This window comes from Equus quagga, chromosome 9, assembly GCF_021613505.1.
Source record: "Equus quagga isolate Etosha38 chromosome 9, UCLA_HA_Equagga_1.0, whole genome shotgun sequence".
NCBI classification, from domain to species: domain Eukaryota; kingdom Metazoa; phylum Chordata; class Mammalia; order Perissodactyla; family Equidae; genus Equus; species Equus quagga.
The window spans coordinates 18,307,707-18,332,938 of record NC_060275.1 but is presented as its reverse complement, the minus strand read 5'-3'; the positions used below and the strand labels follow the sequence as shown (position 1 = coordinate 18,332,938).

At 42.7% G+C, this 25,232-nt stretch overlaps 1 protein-coding gene across 7 annotated transcripts in view; it reads right to left on the bottom strand.

Annotated features, from left to right (window-relative positions):
* The window catches only part of ALPK2 (alpha kinase 2), a 116,728-nt gene that overhangs the window by 60,413 nt on the left and 31,083 nt on the right, over positions 1–25,232 (bottom strand). For all 7 annotated transcript variants that reach the window (XR_006890124.1, XR_006890125.1, XR_006890126.1 and 4 more), the window contains exon 4: positions 10,768–12,499. Coding sequence is in view for 3 of the 7 variants with exons in the window: in XM_046671798.1 (XP_046527754.1) it covers positions 10,768–12,499 (1,732 nt within the window). In the remaining 4 variants the exon portion in view is untranslated. The remainder of the gene's footprint in view (positions 1–10,767; positions 12,500–25,232) is intronic.

The window sequence follows — 25,232 nt, the reverse complement described above, 5'->3', positions numbered from 1 at the left end:
CTTTGGGCTTCTAACTACATAACTGACTGGTAGGACTTGTTACTTATTACTTAGTTTTGGTAAATAACAATTTCATTTCAGAAAAATGCCTCACTAAAGTGTCATGCAATGAAAACAAAAATATCAATATCATCATTCATAAGAATTCACAGCCTCCCAGTGAATATGTGAATCTCTGGTATAGATGAGGTACAAATGGAAGCTGTTTTAGACTATAGGGATGCTTTTTAGTAATTTACTACATTAGTGTGCCAAATGGCTCCCAAACTACCTGGGGCTGTGAATTCTGAGGGTGACTTTATGTCTTAGCTTGGACTGCCATAACCAAATACCATGGACTGCGGGGCTTAAAGAAAAGAAATTTATTTCTCATAGTTCTGGAGAACCAATTCAGTTCCAAGTGAGAGTTCTCCTCCTGGCTTGCATATGGCTGCCTTCTCGTGTCTTTGCATGGCAGAGAGAGAGCTGCAGTCTCTCTTCCTCTTCTTATAAGGACACTAATCCCATCATGGGGGCTCCATCCTCATAAACTCATCTAAACCTAATTATCTCCCAAAGACCCCACCTCTAAACACCATCACACCGAGAGTAAGGGCTTTAACATGTGAATTTGGAGGAACACAAGCATTCAGTCCTCAACACCTTGCTTACCATTGTAGAGTGGATTTCCCTCTGGGGGAATTTGGCATCTCACATAATACAGTCTTACCACAAATGGTTCTAGGAAATGACAAAGAAATGAAATTTTATCCATATTTATTAATTCCATTTTTAACAATATTAATATTAATGTTTAGGTCTCTTGGATGCTTATGGGGCCTCTACTTGGCATCTAACTTTCAGCATCTATGTTCATGATCATGCTATTTCCTCAATAAGAGAAACATTCTCTTGCTGGATTTTGGACAGTCTCTTAAAGGATTTAGAAAAGTTGTAATATATACACTATTTTTCCTGTGGAAAAATGGAATGGAGCTTACTTATTTAGTAAAGTAGCTAGAAGAGGAGCCATTTCCTTTCTAAAACCACCAATTACTGTCAACTACCTTAGGTAAGAGTAAAATAAGTAATTTTGAGACTGACTCATTTATGCTCGAATTGCAGTGAGATGTAAGGACATTAAACTGAGAAAAATGACCAGGGCTTTAGCTTATGGTCTGCCAACGACCCCATGCTGGGATCATAGGCAAAGAGCTTAATCTTTCTCTCATGAAATTCTCAGTTTCTCAAGGGAAGAGACGACATATATATTATATATATTGCTTTGCTTACAAGCATTTTCTCACATCCTTAGATATTTTGAAATGATTTAATGGCTGCATAATGTTCCAAAGAATTGTGTACCACAATATTCAACCATCCCCCACCGCCTCGTTGTTAAATATTTAGAATGTTCCCAATGTTTCATTATCACAAATCATGCTGCAATGAACATTACTGTCCAGCAAGCTCTGTTTAGATCTCTGATCATTTTATTAGGTTAATTACTGGACCTAAGTTTGCATTTTAAAAGTATTAGTAAATGTTGCCAATTTGCCGTCCAGAAAGCTCGTACCAGTTTGTACTTCCACAGCAGTGTAGGAGAAAGCCTGTTTCCTCACAGTTTTCTCAGCACAAGGTATTATCACTTTAAAAACAATCTTTGAAAATTGAGGAAGGAAGGAAGGAATCGGGGAAGAGAAGGGAGGAAGTTGATAAGTTTATTATATAATTGTACTTTTTTAATGAATTGCTTATTTGATTTCTTTGCCTATTTTCATACATTGTTTTCTTTGCCTATGCATCACGAGTACCTTTCCACGCTTCTATTTGTTTTTAAATTCTGTTTATGGTGTTTTTTATATGCAAAGTTCTTACATTTCTGATTTATCCATTTTTTTCCCTTTTATGCTTAGAAAGGCTTTCCTCACCATAAGATCCACATTTTCTTCCACTTTATTTGATATTTATTTTGTTGGCTGATGTAAAATCAGAGATTCACAAGACTTTAGTGCCTTGTAAGCAGAACTTCGTGTTTAACCCTTCAGTTCCCACTGAGGAGAGAGCCCCAAAGAGGAGGAGAAACGACTCCAGGCCATACGGCTCGTCGATGACAGAACCAGGACTAAAATCAAGGATTCCTAGGCTCCAGTTTGTTTTCCTTTTTAAAAAAATTAGTTTTCAATAATACATATAATAAATGAATACAGTTTCCTTTAAGAATATTATGTTATTAATCATCCCTCCGAATGCAAGATTCCTATTTCCCTCCACAGAGTTAGTCACCATTATCATTTTGGTGTGAATCCTTCCAGACTTAAAAAAAATAATTTCATTTACTTATATATGTATGTAAAAATAACATATACTATTATGGGTTGGTTTGGGAGGGCATAAAGATATCATGTCATATGTGTCATTGTCCAATATACCTTTCTCACTCTACTTTATGTTTTGAGATGTCCATCATTTGAACAAGCCACACTTTATTTAGCCATTTTTGCATAAAAGTTTCCTTAGACAAACAATTCTGCAATGCACATTATGGTACATATCTCCTTGGGCCCATGTGCAAGCTTTTCTCAAGAGCAGATACTGACAAGTGACATTACTACCTAATGGGTAATACCCTTTTTAATTTTAAAAGATATCACCAAATGACACTCTTGCTGGCAATGTACCCATTTCTCCACAATCTCAACAATTTGATATTATCATCCTTTAAATTTTTTGTCTATCTATGGATGAAAGATGTTATATATATATATATATATATATTTTTTAAAGATTTTATTTTTTCCTTTTTCTCCCCAAAGCCCCCCGGTACATAGTTGTGTATTTTTCGTTGTGGGTTCCTCTAGTTGTGGCATGTGGGACGCTGCCTCAGCGTGGTCTGACGAGCAGTGCCATGTCCGCGCCCAGGATTCGAACCGACGAAACACTGGGCCGCCTGCAGCGGAGCGTGCGAACTTAACCACTCGGCCACGGGGCCAGCCCCGAAAGATGTTATATTTTTAAAATTTATATTTTCCTAATTATTCATAAGGTTTTACTTCTCATATGTTTATTAAACATTCGTATTGCCTCTTTATGAACCTCATATTTATTTATTTTTACTTTTTAAAAATTCAGTTAGGAATATTTTTCTTATCTGTTTTTCATATACTTTGGAAATTAATCTTGGTCTATTACATATGTTCTATATATTTCTCCTGGTGTGTCACTTTCATTTAATTTTGCTTATGGTTGATGTAGTCAAAATTATCAATTTCTTTTTTGGTGGTGTTCTTTGTATCCCAAGATCTTATGGTTTTCAAAGTCATAAAAATAGTTTCCAATATTTTTTTCTGGTAGTTTACAGTTTTATTTTCTTATATTTAACTCAGAGAACCACCTGGAGTTTATTTGGGGTCCATTTTAAGGTACTGGCCTTATTTTTTTTCCCATATGGATGGCAAATTTTGTCAGCGGTGAAGATTTTGTTTCTTCCCTACAACTCGAGAGGCTATTTCTATCATAAACCAAATTCTAGTATATTCTTGGGTCTGATTCTGTGCTCTGTTTGGTTTATCTATTGATCTATTTGGGGTACTCCCACACTGTGTTGATGACCATAGCTTTATCATTTACATTGATAGATAATTGGTTAGTCCAATATTTTTTCTATCTCATTTCAGCGAAGCAAGTTCATTTTTAGTCACAGCAAAAAAAAGACGACTAAGGCACGTCTCCAGCATTAGCTCCCGCCTGAGGCAGTGATGAGAGATCTGCTACAGTGACTAAAACCCACCCTCGCAGCCAGATGACCCTCCTCTCACCAGCTTCCACTGCTGCCACCCAAATTCCTGTCACTGAACTACTCCTCAAAATAAAGCTCAGCTGTAGATGGCACACCTGTTCTGGATTAGTTACAATAAATCAGGCTCTGTATTTATTTCAGTGGCCGGACAGGTGAAGAACAAGCCGCATTTATAGCGAGCCAACTAGAAAGCAGAGAAAAATTCAAATCATGAGGTTTTTTTCCTCTTAGGGTGAAGAGGTTAAACTTGACAAGCCCGAAACTTCCTGTTGTTTCCAGAATCCTCTGATTCTTTATGGGAACGCCTCACATTGTAGGATTCGCTCCAGGTCTCAGTCTAATTAAGCCCATGGTTTAAATTTTACTGTCCCCTAGAGAGCTTATTAAAAGCGCAGATTCAGCAAGTCTTGGGGCCAGCCCGATGGCACAGGGGTTAAGTTAGCACGTTCCGTTTCGGCAGCCGGGGGTTCGCTGGTTCGGATCCCGGATGCGGACATGGCACTGCTTGTCAAGCCCTGCTGTGGTAGGTGTCCCACATAGAAAGTGGAGGAAGATGGGCACGGATGTTAGCTCAGGGCCAGTCTTCCTCAGCAAAAAGAGGAGGATTGGCAGCAGATGTTAGTTGAGGGATAATCTTCCCCCCCCAAAAAAAGGTCTGGGGTAAAATTTAGAGATCTCTATTTTTAAACATGCACCTTTGCAGGTGATTCCAACACAAATAATCCAGGCCCTCACTTTGATGCTCTGCCCGAGGACTCAGAGCACCTGAGCAGAAGGACACCTGCGGGCCCTCACGGAGGCGGGGTGATGCTGTCTCTGCACTATAACACGTGTTCTGTAATGAGTTAGCCCTAGCAGATGGGTTAACTGGGGAATGACGTCATTATGACCCAGACGCTGCGTTGGTTTATACGCAGTTTTTCCTAAGCAACTGGGCCCTAAATAGCTGGAGTAAATTACAGAATCTTAAGCAGGAAAGGAATAGTCTTTAATTCAGCTTTTGCATTGGCAACAGGGACCCTTTCAAGTTGCATTTTAATAAAATAACAAATGAAGCCTGCCCCAGGCCTCCTCTCTCCTGAGAAGCACGCTCCAGCCCTGAGTGCCTGAGGCAGGTTGACCTCACAGGCCCACGTTCCCAGAGACCCTCTCTGTCTTCCTGGCCTCAGCACCCTCCAGCTTGCTCTAATTACAGGGCTGCCAGCATTTCCACTCAATTATCTTGCGTATTTTTAGCATCTGCCATGACAGCCGTTGGCCAACCTGCGCCACCTCAGGGTGGTCCCTGGGTGGTCCAAGTGAGCTTCCTGGAGACATTTTCTGCTTTTGTCTCTGGTTGTAAAAAGGCCTGTTTATGAAGTGACCTGTGAAGAATGCTATCTTCCCCAGAAGCCCTTATTTTTCAGGTGTTTGATTTTGCAGAATGTGAGGTGTTTTAGGAATGCGTACAATGTACTAGTGCAGAAACGTCTTATGCGTAGAGAATACCCATTGCCTCTGCGGGCCTGTCTGTGGGTCTGGAACCTGGAGACCCCCAGGCCACCCTTGCATTCTACTTGCTGCGGGCTCTAGTTCGCAGGAGCCTGAGCCCTGCCCTAGAACTTCTGAAATCAGGACCTCTGGGGGTGGGGCCTGGGCAACTGTATATTTAGAAAATACCAGGAATGGTTCTAAAGCACAGCTAAGATTCTCAGCCTTGGAGGGTCAGAGAATCACGTGGGAGCTTTAAAACCCCCAACGTCCAGGCTACCCCACAGACCAAATTACATCAGAATCTTTGGGGGCAGAACTCAGGCATCAGAATGTATCAAGGTTCCAGATGTTCCCAGATGTAGCCAGGGTTGAGACCATTGCTTTAGCCTCTTTTCTAATCTAAGAAAGATCTCCTCCTTGTAGACAAGGGCGTCCAGAACTTCAGCGGGCATATAAATCCCCTAAGAATGGGATTAAAACGCAGATTCTGATTCAGCAAGACTGGGGGGGCGCTGCGATCCTGCATTTTGACCAGCTGGTCTGTGGAGCGCACTGTGAACAGCAAGGCTGTAGGTACTAATGACTTCCCATTGATTACTTAACCCTGGCTGAGTCCAATTAGTGTAGTGAGCCAGCGTATTAAATCATCTTGCACCTCTATAGTACTGGCATTCGGCAGAAGTGGCACAGTGGGCTTTCTGATTAAAAACAAAACAAATGTTTGTGTCACTCCCTGGGTCAGCCATGGAGTGGTGCTGACAAGAGGCGTGACGGCCACGTGCTGAGAGATGAGCGATTATAAACTTCTGCCCTTCCGGTCATCAACAGAGAGATGGCTTATCAGGCTTCTGGAGTCAGTTTTAACAGTTGTTATTTGGGGAGGATGCAGTTTATTATGCAAGTGAATTCAAATCTCAGGTTGTTCTGTCCCAGATATGAAACTATATTGCAAGAAGGTTTAGATTATCTGCTTATATTTTCCTACGCTTAAAAATAATATTTACTTGAGACCTACTGTGTGCCCTGTCTGTCACTGGATGGCCATGCGTATTTCAAGCTGCCATATACTCTAGTGTGTTACTGTACCACCTGCCTAGTTACTAGGCTGAACTTAGATTAACATGAAGTTTCATACTACGTTTATCACATGAACCTACTCAGGTGATAAATTTCTATAGATATTAATGTGCACACACACACACACACATACACACGCACAAGTATAAGCAAAATTAGAAAATCTGAATAAGATCAGTAGATGGGATCAATGTCAGTATCTTGGTTGTGATATTATACTGTTGTTTTACAAAATGGTACCATTGGGGGAACCTGGGCAAAGTGTACCGCGATCTCTCTGAATTGCTTCCTACAGCTGTACATGCATGTACAATTATCTCAATAAAAATTTCAATTAAAAAAAGGTACAAAACCACTTGTAGCCAACCCTCAGTATGTCTTTAATATGGGGAGAAAGGACAAATGTAGTAAGGTAAATAAACAAACTACAAATGATAATTCTCATTAAATGTTAACTGCATAATAGGTTCTGTGTTGAGCATTTTACATGCAAGATTTTAATCCTCACAAGACTCTATGAGGTAAGCATTATTATTATTACTATTATTTCTGTTTTAGATGAGGACACTGGGCTGGGAGAACTTAAGTAGTTTTTCCCAGAGTCCCAGAGACAGAAAGCCACAGGACAGAACCAAACTCAGGTCTGGAGCCCACGACAAATGTACAAAGAATGCTGTGTCACTCTGGAAGGAGAAATCATAGCTAGGGATGAGGAAAGTGCTTTGGGGGAGGTGCAACTTCAAGGACCCCGCAGGATCTTGGCCTTGAAGGACTAGATGAGTTGAGCTGGCAACAAGCTGAGCAATCGAGGGCATTCCAGACAAGATGGAAAAAACCCCACGTCTGAGAAAATGCTTCATTTTCCAGATGAGGAAATCCATGTGTCCGCCTGCTTTGCCTCTCAAAGGTAGATGGAAGCAATATCGTGGAAGGTCTTGAATGCTAGGGAGATGTAGTCAGATCTTCCTGGGTCTAGTTAGCAATTTGTGAGAGCTAATAAGGCACTGAGAAGGCCAAGGTTGTGTGTGAATCACCAGCATTCACAAGGGAACCCAAGAGCAAGGAGCGGAGAGTTTAGCACAAACCAACCCATTCTCAGGGCCACAAGAGCAATGGGAAGCAGTTTCCTAGTGGAAAATTGGTTATATGAAGGGAACCAAAGAATGTACTTATGACAATGAAGGCCATAAAGTGGTTGAGACCAATGATCATTATAATCATACCTGACTATACCTGGAATTTAATCTAGTACTGTATGGCTACTTATTCATTCAATTATTGAGTGCCTTTATATGGCAAGCACTTTCCAAGGACTTGGGATATATCAGTGGACAGAATACAGTGACCAGACTCACAGCCATCATGGAGCTCACCATCTATGCTTAATGCTGACTCCTGATCAGGAAGATTCTTAACTATGAGAACCTAAGAATACATTTCCATACTGTCCACTTGAGACCCCATGACCCCAAAGAGGAATGCAAATCGCTCTGGGGTGAAGCTGGGCAGCTATGCAGAAGGACAGACACAGCACTTTTGATTTAAGAGTGAGGATGACCTTACCCCAGTGTGGCTACGGAGAAACTTAAGATGGGTGGATTGTCAGGTCTTGCCTCTGAGTTGGATCAGGAAAGTGAGATCAAAACCAAGGTGAAGGATTGGTGTTGTGACCCTTGAAGAAGATTCAAGTTAGCCTGGGGTACCCTCTTGGTTTTCCACTCCCAAACTGGGATTAACTTTATAATCTTCCATAAATGTAGAGAAGTTGGGGGCTTTCCAGTGCTAGCCTGAGTAAGTACTATTTGAAGACAAATCAGAACAAGATGGCTTTGCATTGTAAAAGAAGGAAAAGAAGACAGGAAGTAAATACATCTGGAGACATATGTTTGGGCAAGAGGTATTCTACAATATAGCCTTGTTCTTATAATGCAGAATTAGAGACACGGAATTTTTCTCAGAATGCTAAAAGTAATATACAGATGAAGACAACATACTAAAGATAAGCTGCTGGTCACTGTTTCTACAACAAGACACCTGAAGGTAAGTGAATCGGGCAAGAGTCAAGAGCGGGCAAATTTACTAATATTACCCCCAACCAAAGATTTTTAACCATTTCAAATTTTTAAGCTCCCACAAGCCTCAGATGTCTGAGAATAAATATTTAAAATGTCTTTTAAATTGGTTATGAAAAGACTCACCAATCTTTCTTTTGAACAGTATTATAAAAAGTTTGATTTAGTTCTCGATGGCCCAATGCTTTTTGTCACATTTACAATGATGTTTAGCCATTTGCTGTAAATTTGGCCATACTGTGTATGTGTGTGAGAAACACAGACCTCTCCTACAGTTAGTAACTTTTTGCATGAGTTAAAGAATTTGCACTCACGATGCTGCTTATCCCTGTGGCAAAATTTCCCTGCTTTAGTCCCGGGAAAATAAACGCCACAGATCCAGAGATCCTATCTCTAACTTCAGGCTGCACAGAAGTGCTCTTGAATAGACAGCTTCCACTCAAGTTTCTGGTTGGCCCTCGAGGGAGAGGTTGGCTCTGCTACTGAGCGCAGCAAAGGGAGATGTGGTCCGACTACCTGCAGAATGCAAATTTGCTAAGAAGTCTTGTTCATAGCTCTGAGATAATTGCCTTAGGCGTGCCACACAATGCAGGTCGGACCTTGAACTGATATCTGGTGAGGTGAGTGTGCATTCATGAAGGTGTGAGTGTATAAGCAAGAGTCCCATAAGAATTTGATAGAGACAAGAATGTGCACAAGACACACGACCTTGGTCTCAGAGATGGCCCATTTTACATAGCTGCATTGCCAGTACACAAGGGAGCTTGCTGGTCACCAGGACTCTCAATCTCAGAACTCGGGTTAGGGCACAAGCGGAGGGTGACAAAGGGGGCTCCTTCCTTTAGGCAGTTGAGGGAGCTGGAAATTGCCTCCCACAGTGGTGGGTCTAAAACTAACATTGTCAATAGTCCCCTCCCCTCCATACTCCTTTCTGGCCACTTTAACTACCCCCACCCCCGCAACTTTTAATAAAGTAATTTGCCCAGTGAAACTCTCAACATGGATGAACAACTGTAAAAAGGCACTTAGCTGAGCCAAAAAGATCATTTTATGAATAGAAAAAGAAATGCTATAGTCATTGACATGAAAAAATTAACGTTGTAACTTAGTTTTGTAGTAATATTTGGCCAAACCACCTCCATAAACTTATCTTGGGCATGAATCTGTGGCCACTGGTGTGTGATCAGCAAACTGGCATGTGTTAACCAACTAGGATAAAGCTGGCTCTCTGCAAAAAGTAAAGGATAAATGTAGCTATATTTATATAGCTAATTTGGCCAGTGGAACAGGATAATCTACTCAGAAAGAAGCTACCTCAGAGTTGGAGATTTTTAGATTGGCTATTTTATTACTGGGTCTTTGGAAATCAATGTATTAAATTTTTACTTTTTCACAGAGAGAGTTCAATAACTTTGAGTGCATTTTGCAATATTTTATTTTCTTTGGAGTATATCTAGTCTTCTATAAAAACAATACTAGGTTCACACTAGAAAGTTGGGGGAAGGGAGAACACAAGTATAGTAAAAATAATTAACAAATAACTTTCCTTATGTATTACAAAAATCAAATCTTGACCACAGTAGAGCATCATTTCAAAGCCCATTTGGAACCTTTTAAAATTAAGATTATAATAAATTCATATATCAAGCACAACATCCTCTGTGCATTAATTATTCCCATTAATTCAATTCCATCTCTTTCAAATACACCCCCAAGTCAGTAATAGGGTAAAATAAATTTACTTCCTGGCAGTATTTTCTTGGTCTCTTTTATACTGTGTGGTCTACACAAAACAAAATAAAATACACATACAATCAAAAATGCCCCACCAGCACAGCAAAATCTACTTCTACTTTCTCCAGCATCACTAAGTAAATCCTACAAGTCTTTTCGTATGAACTATGAATTCTGATTAAAGACAGCACTTACTATTTTCAAAGTGCCCCCGAAAAATGACTGAAAAGAATGTTTTTTTTTTTTTCTTTTAGAGGCTACACCCAAAACATTTGCTTGAAAAACTTCCTGAATAGTGACATGCCCTGGTAAAACCCAGGCAGTAGACAAAATATCAGATTTCTTTTTCCAGCTGTCCAGAATCCCATTAGTGCCTCTTACTTCTATCTGTCTTGGGCTATAATTAGGATGGCTTAGGGTTTATCTGGGCCTTTTTTCAAAACCAGATTTCCTTCCCAGCAGTAGCAGCAGCAGCAGCAGCTGTTCTCCACAAGTATCCCGACGGTATTGGGGGACTTACTTTGATTTACATGGTGGCACAGCGATCGTGAATGTGAAGTGAAGGAAGACACACACACACACACACACATACAAATAGTTGTATCTTGTAATTTTCAAAAAGAGGAGTCTTACCTGAGGATGGTCACTCCAGTCTGGAACCCGGCTCAGTTCAAACAGCCTATTAACCCGCACCCCTCCTCCCTTGAAGGGTGAGTTCCCTTCTTTGGGGAGTGAGCCTGGCGTAGTTTGTGGGGTTTTTGCTTCTTGCTCTGCTTCGGCTGAAACAGCACATTCTCCTGCACGGAACTGGAAATTCAGACCAGTCGCTTCTGCTTTGGCATGAGAACTTGCTCTTTTATCACCCTGGGTTAGTGGGTGCTTAACAGGTTCTTTGGGATAGAGGAGATTAAGGGTGTCTTCTGTTGCACTTTCTTTCACGTTGGGGTTCAGCTTCTTGGGTTTTCCCTTAATTCCTGGTCGCCTCACCCTGGCAGGTTTCTCTGAACCTCTCTTGCTCAATAAATCCTCTTCCCCTACTCGTTTCTCCACTACGGTCTTCAAACACTGCTTCATCCCTGACTTTTCTAATTCACCAGATAAGCGCTTCATCTCTGTCTCTGTCACCGCTTTATCCGTGTTTAGCAGATTGTCACTGGCAAATTCCTCTCCTTGGTTGCTGTCTCTGGTTTCTCCTTGAACTCCTTGATAATCATTTTCAGCAGCCTCAGAAGCAATGGGTAGTTTATATCTCCCCCGGTCCATCACCGTAGACGTTCCATCCTGGTGAGGTCCCAAAGTCAGAGTCATCCCTGTTTGCAGGGATGAGGAACTGTGGGTGGTGGCTCCGCTTCTCCTTATCCCCACTTCTTGGGGTTGTGAGTGATAACCACAGAAGCCAGTGGTGGCATCCATAGGCCCAGTGTCATCTGACACCCGAGGCCCACAACCCATTTCACTGAGGAGGTGCTCACACCCACCCAGGCAACACTCACTGAATTCCATCTCTTCGTCATCGCTTTCTAATAAAAAAACATGCTCAGTTCCCTGCAGGTTCCTTTGCCAAACTGCATTAAAGTAATCCGTCATAACATCGGAACATTCCAGATACTCCAGGTCATCATCTGAAAACTCCTCGGTGCAGGTTAGGGTTATCTCTGGGCAAAGTTCATAGTCACTGTCAGAGTCTTTGCTGGAAACCTGTGGGCTGAGTTGCTTGTTGATCGTGGCTCTCTCACCTGGGTAAATGGATGCGACTGCCTCTGACAGCGGTAGGCTGAAGCTAATGCATTTCTGTACTTCAGGATTTTGAAGACTGGAGATCAAGACATCATCATTAGGGCCATCATCATTTAAGGCACCATCCATTGACCTTGACACTTTGGAATGCACTGTGTTCTGGCAATGTATATCTTGTTTATCGGGAATATTACTCGAATTAGGAAAAAGTAATCCATCTGCAATGTCCTCTGTGTTATTTGGATCATAAGCCGCTTCAGTTTGCCCGGTTCCTTTAACATCCAAGGGATTTTCAGAACTGGATGCACTAACATCATTACTGGCCAATAACTGGAGTGACCATAAACAGTTGAATTTGGAGGAAGGGGAATCAGCTGACATGGGAGCACCCGAGGAGGGGCTGTCTTCTTCCTTATAAGGATGATCCTTCCCACCAAGTTGATTTGTGCTTTCCTGCTCAGATGTCTCTGTTTCATGTTTCCAACCTGTGTCCCCGTCATCTTCTGGGTGAGGAGAGACTTGTAGGTTCTCTAACGAGCACTCAACTTCAATGGAAGCAGAACAGCAGATCATTCCAAAACAGTTTTTAGCAGAGACTTGATAAACAGCAGTGTCATTTTTGGTACAGCTAGGATGAAGAGAAGACACAGGTAAGCTTGCCATGTCTGGACGTGCATGCCAACATTTCTCACACCATGGCACGCACGGAAAATGGCCGTGGTTTGCATTGCACACTCAAGGAGACCTGTGGTGTCTCCGGCAAAGGGGTTGTGGTCAGAGGCAACCAGTTTCCAGGAATCAGCATTTTCCCTTAAGACTTTGCACAATCTTACCCCACACTGAAAATGCTGAGAATTACTTAGATGAAGGGGGAAACGTTTTATATGCTAGTTTCTTCTTCTCTCCTTTTAAGTTATTTTTATGTTACAGGAATTTGAAAATCTCACTCTATATTCTGGAGTGAGATATTGTACACAAATAACCGAAGCATTCTACTTCACGTAGTGGAACAGCGTAAGCAACCACTCTTTCTAAGACCAGGCTAAGAAGGCACGGTTCTTGCCAGGAGGCTGTAAAGATAATTAATTGGATCATGTGTTTGAAGAATAGTGCCATTTCCTCTGTAATTTAACATGACTATTAGATCTAAAACTCAGTCTGTGAGCCCCTCTGGCTGGAAACCTGTGTCCACATGCCATCCTGACTTACATAGTCCAAGCCTGGTGTTTGCTTTGGCCCAGCAGGGAAGAAACTGAATCCTGGATCACAACAAGCCTGCCCTCCCTGCTCCAGGAGGGATGGTGCTCTTTGGACCCTCCCTTTATTGACTGGAGCCACACTGAGCCTGGAGCCTGACCTGCTTTGCTGACTTTTCCCACTAGGACCCTGCTCCAGGCTCTGCGGTCCCAATAAAAATTTGTTACACTTGCTTTATAATTTGTACTCTTATTGATCTCATTCGACCTCATTGTAATTGCAACATTGCTGATCTCACTCTATGTATTATCCAGCTCAGAAGTCGACAACCATTTTCAGAAGGCAGGAGCTGTGGGTCTGACTTGGACTTAATGGCGATGCTTAGATGTTTATTGACTGATCTGTGTAAAATGTGAACAAATATGTAACTGAGGAGGGTCAGCGTTAGATGCTCACAGCTACGACACACACAGTCTTCCTTATCCTCGCTCTTTCTCACTGGAGGGACCCGCTTGTCTCCTCGAGATCATATGTGCTCAGAAGACCTCATCATTGGGTGCCCATTCACATAGACTTCATTTTTGGAAATCATAGACTAATTCCAATTTCATTAATATCTTGTTTTGTTAGTAACCTCGATCCCAAGTAGAAGCCACTCAGGGGTGGCTGAGGTTCATCAAGCCCGACCCATAGCTAATATCCAGCTTTGTCTTGGCCAACAGCATGGGGAGACTGAAATTTAGGGTAACTTTTTGGGGGAAACAGTACCGACTCCTGTCTACTTCACAAGGTTATTCTGAGGATCAAATGAGAAAATCAATGTGAAGGGGCTTTGCAAAGCAGAAACTTTATGCACATGTATGCTACAAGAATGTGGAAGTGCTAAAATGATAATGATATGATATGATAGAGGTGTTAGCTGACTCTACTATCGCAATCATATTGCAATATAAATGTATCAAATCAATATGTTGTACACCTTAAACTTAGACAATGTGGTATGTCAAATATAACTCAATAATTAAAAGGAAAAGATGAGGAAGTGCTAAGGCCAGGTCACCTCTGGTTCCCAAGAAGTGTGCAGAAGAATCAGCAGGGAGCTCTATTTAAAATTCTTGAACCAGAATCTGTGGGTAAGGGGCCTGAGAATCTGCTTTTAAAGATCCCAAACACATTCTGTTACAAACTGTCTTTGGCCCACCCTTGGAGACATCCTCATCCTTCTCATCATTAATTAGGCTTAGGTCTTCTCAATTAAAACTGAGGAAGGATGGAAAAAGGTGATTTTTGCCTGAGTTTCACCTTGATTGTGCATGTCTTTCCCTTCATGCCTTTTCCCATTAGTTCTCGGAGATTTGGCGTCAGTTAAGAGCTTACAAGGAGCATAAAACAGCACCAGGGGCTACTGGAAAATCCCTGATGTATCCAGGCCATGATCCCTCTGCCAGAGAAACCACTTACCCTGAAGGTACCACGACCGTGTGGAAAGATGAGAAAGGAAGAGAAGAAGATAAGGCCAAAAGGCACAAAGAACCAGGTAAGAAATCAGTAAAGGAGGGGAACAGAGATGGTTCTCAAGAATCAAGGAGGGAAAACAAAACGAATTTTAGAAAAGAATGGAGAAAATAACTGGGCTAAACACATTTAACTTCTGAATGACTAAGTAAACAGATGGGAAAATGTTATGATTTAGTAATGTATGATTTTATAGAACATGTGTTTTAGCTGATATAAGATTTGACAAGTCATCCTAAGTACACTACAGAGGAAAAGAAACTGGATTAAGTATAATTAACTTCTCACTGGCTAATGAACGCCTTGAGAGAGTTATGGTTTGTGGTTGACATGTCTTGGATAATTATCTCTAAGCATCCTAAAGAGGAAGTGCAGAAAAATAGGGCAAGGGACCCAGAACTTGTTGAACGCTTCCGCTGTTAAACAATGTGCTAGCCGATCCCTGTGTGCAGAACTGAGGCTGAGAAAAGTTGAAGAGTTTCCCCAAAGTGACCAAGCTGGTAAGTGGTGGAGCTAGGACAGGAAACGAGAGCCTTCTGACTCTGAAGCCTAGCTCTGTTTATCCTGTTAGGAAACTAACATTCAGAGAAGGGAAAAGACAGAGTGTAGATAGATCATTTTTGCAAATAAGTGTTTCTGTCCTATGTTTTCACCTTGATGGGTCAAGTGACAATTTGTGTAGAATATATACCAATATTATGTTAAGAGCTGAGGAAGAGTCAAGGAGATGTGAGGGACATCATGTTCAGCCCTAAAACAACTAAAAATCTACTGTTTTTCTAATATTAGATATCATAATATGAATTTCTCAGAGAACCTTGTAGGTCACTTCTGTGCTGAGTTGCATGGTACAAAGTTCAAAGAGTCTTCAGTGGTAGCAGTTGAAATGGCGAGAGTAGGGTCTGGGTTTAGAATCTCTGCAAGATGCTAGCAGAGTAAGCTGTGTGCCCCACAGTGATCTGACAGGAATGCAAACCATCCTGGAAGAAATTCCCTGAACAATTAATTGTGTTCCCTCCTTGCATACCTTTCCTGTTGGCTGAAGGAAGCAGCCACATTCCTTCACCTTGTTGTGAAAGTCTTGCTTGAATACTCCAGGTTCTTTCTAAATTAATCATTTCCATGTTAAAGGAAAAGAGGGACCATGTGACCTTAAGAGGTTGGGGTTTCTTCTGAGTTCGAACCCCCTGGATTGGTCCAAACCAGAGGTTCTGAAACATTTTGGAAAAAGGACCCCTTTACACTTTCAAAAATAATTGAGGACTCCAAAGAGCGTTTGTTCATAGGAATTATATCTATCAAGACTTATATTAAAATGAAAACTAAGAAAAATTTAAAACTATCTATTCATTTTAAAACAACAAAAATAAACTTATTACATGTTAGCATAAATAACATATTTTTATGAAAAATACCTCTACTTTTCCAAAACAAAGTAAAATTTCATAAGTAGTGCTTTACATTTTTTCATGTATCTTTAGGCTTAATGGAAGACAGCTGGATTTTTGTATCTGCTTTTGCATTCAATACGATGCAATACTTTGTTTGGGTTGAAGTATATGAAAAAAATCTGGCCTCACACAGATATATAGCTGGAAAAGGAAGGAGTATTTTTATAGTCTTTTCATATGATTTCAGATAATCTTTTTTGACACTACACAAAGATTAGCCGCAATGTGGAATCTGAAACCTTACTGATGAACTTTCCCTACTAGTTACATAAAATCTATTAGTCCATGTTGCACTTTACATGCATCTTTTATGCATGATGATTTTGTAACATCATGTATTGGTCATTTTGGAAAAACTTAGTTCATGAGATCTTCTAAATATTAATATATTTCATCATACAATATTTTTAAAAATCACATTCATTAATACAATTTTGAAGCATTGGGAAACTGCCAAGTTTATGATGAAGAATACAAGTTTTCCAAATTTCTAGTAAGGGAAATAATATGAATACTAATTTATCATAATGATATAAGTCAATTCTGTGCTAAGTTCCATGGGAGAAATAGAAGGCAAAGGGTATCAGTAAAACTGGTGAAATAAGGACCTCTGGAAATTTTCTCCTCCTTAAAAGCAGTAGAAACACCAGCAAGATTTGTCTGAATCAACTTCTTCAGAACTCTGGAAACTAAACAAAAGCAATCTGGGGAGCATTTATTCATGGAAAATCACTGAATCTCAGTAAGAATAACAAATTCTCTGGCATTTTAACTTGCCCTCATCCTATCCCCATCCTCAGCTCCATGATAGTGTTGTAAACCAAGAGACCACAATCGCGGTGAAAACCAGGGGCCTGGCAGCCACTGGAGGGGACAGAACAGGGGTGGGAGCAACTCCACAGCCCCATTCCCAGGGAACTGTAACTGTTCGACCTGTCTGGTGGTTCTCTGGAAGGTCCCACTCACAAGACTGTCTTTATGTGATCTGACTCAGAGCTCACTTAGCGTGAACATTTTACCTGGGGGTCTTTATCAGAAAAAAATTCAGAGGCAATAGTTTAACATCATGGCTATCTGAGGCAGTGGGTGACAACTGAGGCACACAATAGGCTAACCAGAAAGATCAAAAGGGAAAGGTGAAGAATGAGGTGTCCACGGGAGGCACTGAAAAGTTGTGACATATTCCCGGGCATCTAGAAGGCCATGCACATGTGTGAGGCTGTGAGCATGTCCTGGGATGTGCATATGCTCAGGAAAGACCTGAGAAGACACTAAGCTCTCACCTCTAACTGACCTTAAGGCTCTGTGCTAGCAGGAAGTGAAGGCTAAGGCAGAGTTGTCAACTGCCTGGCTGAGCACTAAAGGCATGCCCCAACCTGCACACATCGCCCCTCAACAAAAACTGGGAGACTTACTGGTTCTAGGCATCTGAGGAAATCTCTGTCCAATCATTAGTTGACCACTAAGCTAACTGAGCAGAGACTTCAGTGCCCACAAACAACAAAGAATACAGATTTTAAAGAATTAGTTCACAAAAATCACTAAACAAACAAATAACAAGCCCTGAGAAGGCATTTGATTTCCAGTGTTGCCATATTATATTGATTTCCACTGAAATCATTGCTTCCATTGAAATCCAACACTGATTTCCAGTGTTGCCATATTATATTGTTTGTAACATCCAGTTTTCACCAAAACTACAGAACATGCAAAGAAAGAATATAGTATGGTCCACATACAGGAAAAAAAGCAGTCAGCTGAAACTGCCCATAGACTTGCTAGACAAAGACTTTAAATTAGTTATCTTAAGTATGTTCAAAGAACTAGAGGAAACCATGTCTAAAGAGCTAAAGCATGAGAACAATGTCTCAATAAAGACAAAGAAATTATAAATAAGAACCATATAGAAATTCTAAAGTTGAAAAGTCAATAACCAAAATAGAAAATTCAGAGGGCTCAACAGCAGATTTCAGCAGGCAGAATAAAGAATCAAAGAACTTGAAGACGATAATTGAGATTATCCAGTCTAAGGAACAGAAAGAAAAAAGAACGTAGAAAAATGAACAGAGACTCAGAGACCTCTGGGACACCATCAAGCTTATAATATTGGCATAATGAGAGTCCCAGAAGGGGAAGAGAGAAAGAGAGAGGCAAAAAGAATATTCAAAGAAACTGGAAGTCCCTAGTTCAGAGGAGGGATTGCAATGATAGCTTGAAAGCTTGGATTTTTTATCACTGGCAACAGATACTTTTAGTTTTTCCTTAAGTGGCAGGCCTACTTTCTTCGTCTTTGACAAAATGTCTGCCAAACATCCAAGGCTGAATAACCATCATTTGTTCTTTCAACTAAAAATTGTACTCCATGAAAAAAGTGGTTAGTTCAGCTTGCAACTTAAACAATCCTACAGGCACTTTTCCTCAAGATGACCATCATTTCAAGGAACTCCAGCCGAGGCACTCTGCACATATTTCCCATTTCATTACACAGGGTATTAAAATGGCTTTTACGTGAGTTGACAAGATTTAATAAAATTAACAATTTTTACTGATGCATCAAGGGCATTATTAAGTAAAACTTTTTGTTTATTGGTTTGTTTTTAACCGTGACTATACATCAGTGAAGAATTCTATGACAACTAATATAGTTCGGGACCACTGCCTTAATTCATGCTAAGACACCAACAGTTTTACCATCCATTGCTTTGTACCATCAGTCACATGTCAACACAGTGAAAGAGGCAAATAAGGTTGGAGTATTTTTGTGATAATAGTTTTGATCTTGTGGACCCTCTGGAAGAGTTTTAGGGACCCCCCCTCAAGGATCCATGGACCACACTTTGAGAACCACTGATGAAAGCTATTCACCAAGAGAAGCTTTAAAATGCTCTCAGCATTCTCTTGCAGCGTAACACGTGGCAGAGAAGTGCCGTTGGACGCTGGAAGGTGGCACTAGCATGGAGGGTTGACTGTTTTGCTTGGTACAATTGTGTATGTGCTGTCTTAGGCAGATGACTTAATCTCTTTGGGCCTCAATTTCCTGATTTATAAAGAGAAAGAAGACCTATATCTGGACTCCACTCTCCAGAGATTCTGATTTGATACTCAACACAAGGGTCCACGTGTTGTAATTTTGGGCAGGAGGAGGCTGGTTCCATCAATGCTAGGGGTCTAATCCTAGAAGTTCCCCAGGATCCCTACAACTTAGGATGGTTTTGTGCTTTGGGAACAAGGGTTCTAAATGTGACTGAGAACTAAGAGCACAGGGCAAGTATCCACAGGACTAGTAACCCTATCAAGAATAGGAAGACAATGGGGCCAGCCTGGTGGTGCAGTGGTTAAGTTTGCATGATCCACTTTGGTAGCCAGGGGCCCACCGATGTGGACCTACGCACCGCTTATCAAGCCAGGCTGTGGCAGGTGTCTCACATATAAAATAGAGGAAGATGTGCACAGATGTTCACTCAGGGCCAATCTTCCTCAGCAAAAAGAAAAAGAGGAGGATTGGTGGCAGATTTAAGCTCAGGGCTAATCTTCCTCAAAAAAAGAAAAAAAAGGTTAGGAAGACAAAGGGTCGGGGAAGAGGATATTAGAAACGCAAAAAGAAGATATGGAATCATTATTTTTTTCTCTAGCTACCTATCAAAACTGACATCGTTGGGGGCCGGCCTGGTGGTGCAGTGGTTAAGTTTGCATGCTCTGCTTTGCAGGCCAGGGGCTTTTGGGTTCAGATCCTGGGCTTGGACCTACACACCGCTCATCAAGCCATGCTGAGATGGAGTCCCACATACAAAACAGAGGAAGACTGGCACAGAGGTTAGCTCAGCCGCAATCTCCCACATACAAAATAGAGGAAAACTGGTACAGATGTTTGCTCCATGGCAATCTTCCTCAAGCAAAAAGAGGAAGATTGGCAACAGATGTTAGCTCAGAGCAGGTCTTCCTCACCAAAAAAACCCTGACATCATTTTAAATCGTCCTCATCATTATAACACCTTAACAGGTGTTGTGTTCTCATGTGCATTACTTCATACATCTACTTATTCATGATGAAGGTGGGTGATTCTACTGGCACAAATGAAATCAGTTACGTCCGTGTGGACTGAAAAGTAGATTGCCTTGGCCTGTGTTGCTGCTTTTCTCCTTTTTGTCTTGCTGAGGTCACTCCCCTGCTCCCAAAAAACTCTCCCAACAATATTAAAATAACTGAAATTCAAACTATGCAATCTGACCAGGCGCCCAGAAGACAGGGTTCAGAAGGGAGGACGCTGAAACTGTTGGCTACGGGGAGAGTTGGAATCCTCTCCAAGATTCAGATATTATTTCATTTTATTATGTATTCCACCTTCCAGTGGAAGAAAACAAGATCTGGGAAGGAACTGTCAGCATGTCTTCACCCAATCAGCCAGGAATGTGGGGGTGGGGAGGCCTCCCAAGTCCCCCCGCCCCCCCCTCCCCCACTGGCTTGGGCTGCACATTTTCTGAGCCTGCCTGCCTGCCCATGCGGTAGGGAGGGGGAGGGGGCTCGGCTCAATAAATACTTATGTGATGACATCCGTGTCCTTGCCACAGTCATAGCACCAGGTGAAGGTCATCATGTTTTCTTATGTTGTCTGTATTTTATTACTTGCCTAACTGCTGCTGTCAATAATTTCATTATTGAATTATTCAGAGTAACTACAGGAATGAGAAAGGCTCCGGTTTTTTTTCATGCCCCAAAGCTGTGTTTGTTATAGAAAGAGAAGAATTCTAATCCTAGAGACACACAGAATTGCTTGATCATATTTTCTACAGCTAGATGCATTTCAAAACTGACGAGATTCCGCATATATTTACCAATTTGTTCAGTGACTTATCCAAACAGTTACTGAACCATACGTCTGAAGAGGTGACAGGGGCCCTGGAGCTGTGCCGCTCCTGGGCCTGTGTGCCTCTTACCCACTCTGCTCTGCACACGGGGCTGACTCCTTGAGGCTGCGCCTCCCCAGCTCCCAGGACCGCTGGCTTCCTGCTGCATTTGACCAAGAGAGGCAGAAGACTGGAGGATGGGAATAGGGCAGAAGCCAGCCTCAGGTGCTATTTCTAGTAGGCTACACGTCTCCTGTAGCTCCAGGTCCCACAGGACAGGCCACCAGGGTTCCAGCTCCTGCCCTCTGATGGGAACTAGCAGTCCTCCCCACTCCCTTTGTCTCTGTAGCCGAGGAGATGGCGGCTTCCTGCTGATGCTGATCTCTGGGTGACCTTGCTGCCCCGTTTGGCTCAATCCCCTGTGTAACCCTGCATTTAAGGCTTGAAAATGGTCTTCCTGATTAGACCCTGACTGATACAGAGATGATTCATTTTACAGATGTTGGAACTGAGGCCCAAAGAAGACGCGACTGAATTAAGTTACGCAGCTGAAAAAAGAATTATAAGAAATGTCTACCATATATAAGGCACTGTGGAGGAGATTCAGAAAAGATGTTAAATTCCTAGGCCCTTCCTCAGGAGCTTCCCATGCAATAAAGGAAATGAGGGGTCCATACAAATAGTTACAGTATAGGACAGTACGTGTGAAGAGCCATTAAAAATCAAACTAATTGCAGAGATTCAGAGGAGAGGGATGCAAGATAATGAGGGAAGTCTTCCTGGGCACATAAAAGCTGTAGCTGGCCTAGGAAACACACAGTAGAATTTGGCAAGAAGGATGGTGTATGCCTGGGGTTGGGGTGGGGGTTCTGATCATTCCAGGCAGAAGGAATAGTCTAAAGGGCTGGAGGAGGTACAACCGCTCCAGGCCCCCCAGGAAACAATAAACTTTCCTTTATTTGGAACCTGGGGGAGTGGCAGGCTGAAAGGTAGCACAATGGCATTATTTACTGTTTAAAGAGGACACTTCAGAGAGTGAAAAGGGATGCTACTAAGACTTACCCCAAACCACAGGCAGAAACTGGGGCCATGCCAGGGAAACTGAGGCTGGCCCAGGCAAATCAGGAGGAACAGTCACCTACCAGGAGGTGGGCAGGGCCCAGATGGTGGGCGATTTCCCATCCCAGACTGAGGGCTTTGGACCTCGGGCTCTAATTCACTGGGAAGCAGGTCAAAGCAGCCACTTAGGGAGGGATGGAAATCATTCTGTAAGATGCCCGCCACATTTGCACAGGGTACCGGGGGTGAGGCTGTAGCCCTCCCGCTCACCACAGCTGATACGACCTGTGGCATCTGGTTGAGCAGGAAAACCCCATTCTCTTATAAGTCCTGTTGGACCTACAACTATATATGCCCAGCACTGCATGGGACTCGAGAAGGGAGACAAGCAATTGGTGGCGTAAGACTTGACTCTTTCCCTAGGGGAACTGCCAATTTTGCCGAGATACGACTTTCAGGTATTAAATACGAAGCAGTACGCAATTTGCAAACTCTAGTGTCACTGAATTCCAAAAGGCACAGTGGAGGCAGTGAGCTCTTGTGGTGGCTAGAAGAGGGAAGTTCACAGTGGCCTGGATCTTCAGGGAACGGAGCCAGGAGCGTGCAACTTGAGCCCAACAGGGAAGGATTAAACTTTGGCTGAGTAGGGAGGGCATTCAGGGCAGATGTCCCAGTGCTGGAATGAGCAGGTCATGTGTAAGGATCGGTAAAGAAACGAAGCTGGTGTGTGGGGAGAGCGCCCTGAAGACCAGGAGCTGTGGGTTGGAAGGTGTAGAATTCTGCTCAGGAATGCAGCATGCATGCGACCTGCAGGGGAATCATACTTTTCTTCTTGGCCCAAGTGCGCTTCTGAGCAGATCGGAGAGGCAGATCGCAAAACCAGGACGGCATAGCGGTTAAGGGACAGACTTAGCAGCAAGTCTGCCTGGGCACATGCTGCCAACTAGTAGAGGATGGGTCTTCACCTAGGCATGTAGGGGGAACGGTTTCCCAGGTCTTGTTTGGCACAAAAGTGCTGAGCTTTTGACAGTCTTTTGAGCTCTGGGAGCAGTGCAGACCGACCAGACTTTCTTTGAACAAGAAATGAGCAAACTGACTTCAGAAAGGAAAAAATCCTGCAGCCTTATTACCATCAGGCTGAGATAACAGACAACTGATCCCTCTTATCAAAAGAAAATTCAAGGGTAATTGAATACAGTCCCCACCTCCCACCTCCCAGGAGGCCACTAAGCTGGCTTAGTGTCCCAGTACGTCTCCAGAAATCTCAAGGGACATTGCAACAATAGAAAACTCCCAGATTAAATGGTAAATGCATGAAAGACATAGCATCTTGAGAGCGGGACAGAGAATAACACACCACTAGACACTGGCCCAGAGGACTCAGCATTCTGTTACAGAAGTAAGTGAATTTAGAATTCTAAAGGACTGATGTTGCTCGCTCATCAAATGCTCAGAATGCCCAAATCCAAACTCTTGACTTTCCTATCCAAACCTGCTTCTTGTCTCAAAAAATTACAATTCCGTTCTACCCATTGCTCAGGTGGCATACCTTGGAGTCCATCTTTCACTCCCCTCCCACATCCAGTCCAACAGCAACTCCTGTCAGATGAATCCAGAACCTGGCAGCTTCTTGCCGCCTTCTCCAGGACCATCCTGGATTGGGCCATCTCATCTCTTGTCTGAATTACTCTAATCTCGGCTCACAGGTCTCCCCACTGCATCCTGTCTGTTCTATAGACGGAACATTCACAATGCTGCGGCCAGCATCATCCTTTTAAAGTACAGCCGGAAAAGATTATTTCTCCATTTAAAAACCCTCCTATGTGTCCCCATCTCATTCAGAGATCCAAAGTTGTGATCATGGATTGTGGCCTATAGGACCGTACAATCCTGCCTCTCAGACTGTCCCCCCAGGCCAGCCCCATGGCCCAGTGCTTAAGCTTGCGTGCTCTACTTTGGTGGCCCGGGGTTGGTCGGTTGGATCCTGGGTGTGGACCTACGCACCGCTCATCAAGCCATGCTGAGGCAGCATCCCACAGAGAGGAATTAGAAAGACCTACAACTAGAATATACAACTAGGTGATGGGGCTTTGGGGAGAGGAAAAAAAAAGACCCTTCCCCTACCTTCCCACCCCCACCCCCCCACTTTCTCCCTCTTCTCCAGCCACAGTGACCTGGCAGGCACCCACCTCTGGCCTTCTTTCTGCCCTTGCCGTTCCCTCTGATGAGAACACATCCCTCCCTAATTCTTGCCCTTCACATCTCTGCTCCTAGCACCTCATCAGAGAGACCTCCCTCCCTGACACTCCTTCTGTCCCTCGCCTTCCTTTATTCGTTTTCGCCTGACACTTTACTGGTTTTGCTGGTGTGTCTAATGTGCCAATTCTCCTCTATCCCTATCCATGAGACAGGGGACTTTACTGTGCTCACTGCTGGATCCCCAGGGTCTCGAACAGTCCCTGCCATATAGCAGGGCCTCAATTAGTCATTTTTGAAGGAAGTCCTCATGATCACTTCTTTTTGAGTTAAACTCCAGCACATGCGTTAATAGATTTTGTTTTGGAGGACAGCTCTGGTAGAATGAGATGCAGTGAGTGATACAATAGGACCCAGGGGCCCTGGGAGACAGAACTCTTGGCTTCTAATCCTGGCTTTGTTCCTAACCAGTTGTTAAGAACTTGGATGGGTCCCATGATCTCTCCGGGCCTTGGATGATCTATAGAGTAAAAGGATTGGACTAGACCAATTAAATCAATATTTCTTAGGAATGGGACCTGAGCATCAGTACTTTTTAAGAGTTCCCCAGGCGTAATATATACCCAGGAGCGGGAGAATCCCAGAATATGCGCACAAATCGACTGTGATCTTGTTAAAATGCAGAATCTGATTGGCTAGTTCTGGGGTAGGGGCTGGGATTCTGGCGTTCTAACAAGCTCCCAGGGGATGGTGCTGCTGGTGGTCTGAAATCTACTTAGAGTGGCAAGGTCTTAGAGTCACTTCCAACTCTGACTCCAACATTTCTACGAAGAATGAAAGTCCTTCTATTAAATTCTCAGAAAAATATCAGCTGTCACTTGACTTGCTGCTCAATTTGAGCTGAGTTCCCAGTAAATGCCTGGCAAGCTGCCCCTGCACGCAACTCTGTGGCTGTTCGAGTTGATTTTGCTTTTTTAAAAAACTAATTGCTGGACCCAGGCAGGGAGAATGCACAAAACCAGACCTAAGGACTTCTCTCTCAAAAGCAGCCTGGGAGACTTGTGGTCAGGGAGAAACCCGTCACAGTTTAATTGCTTC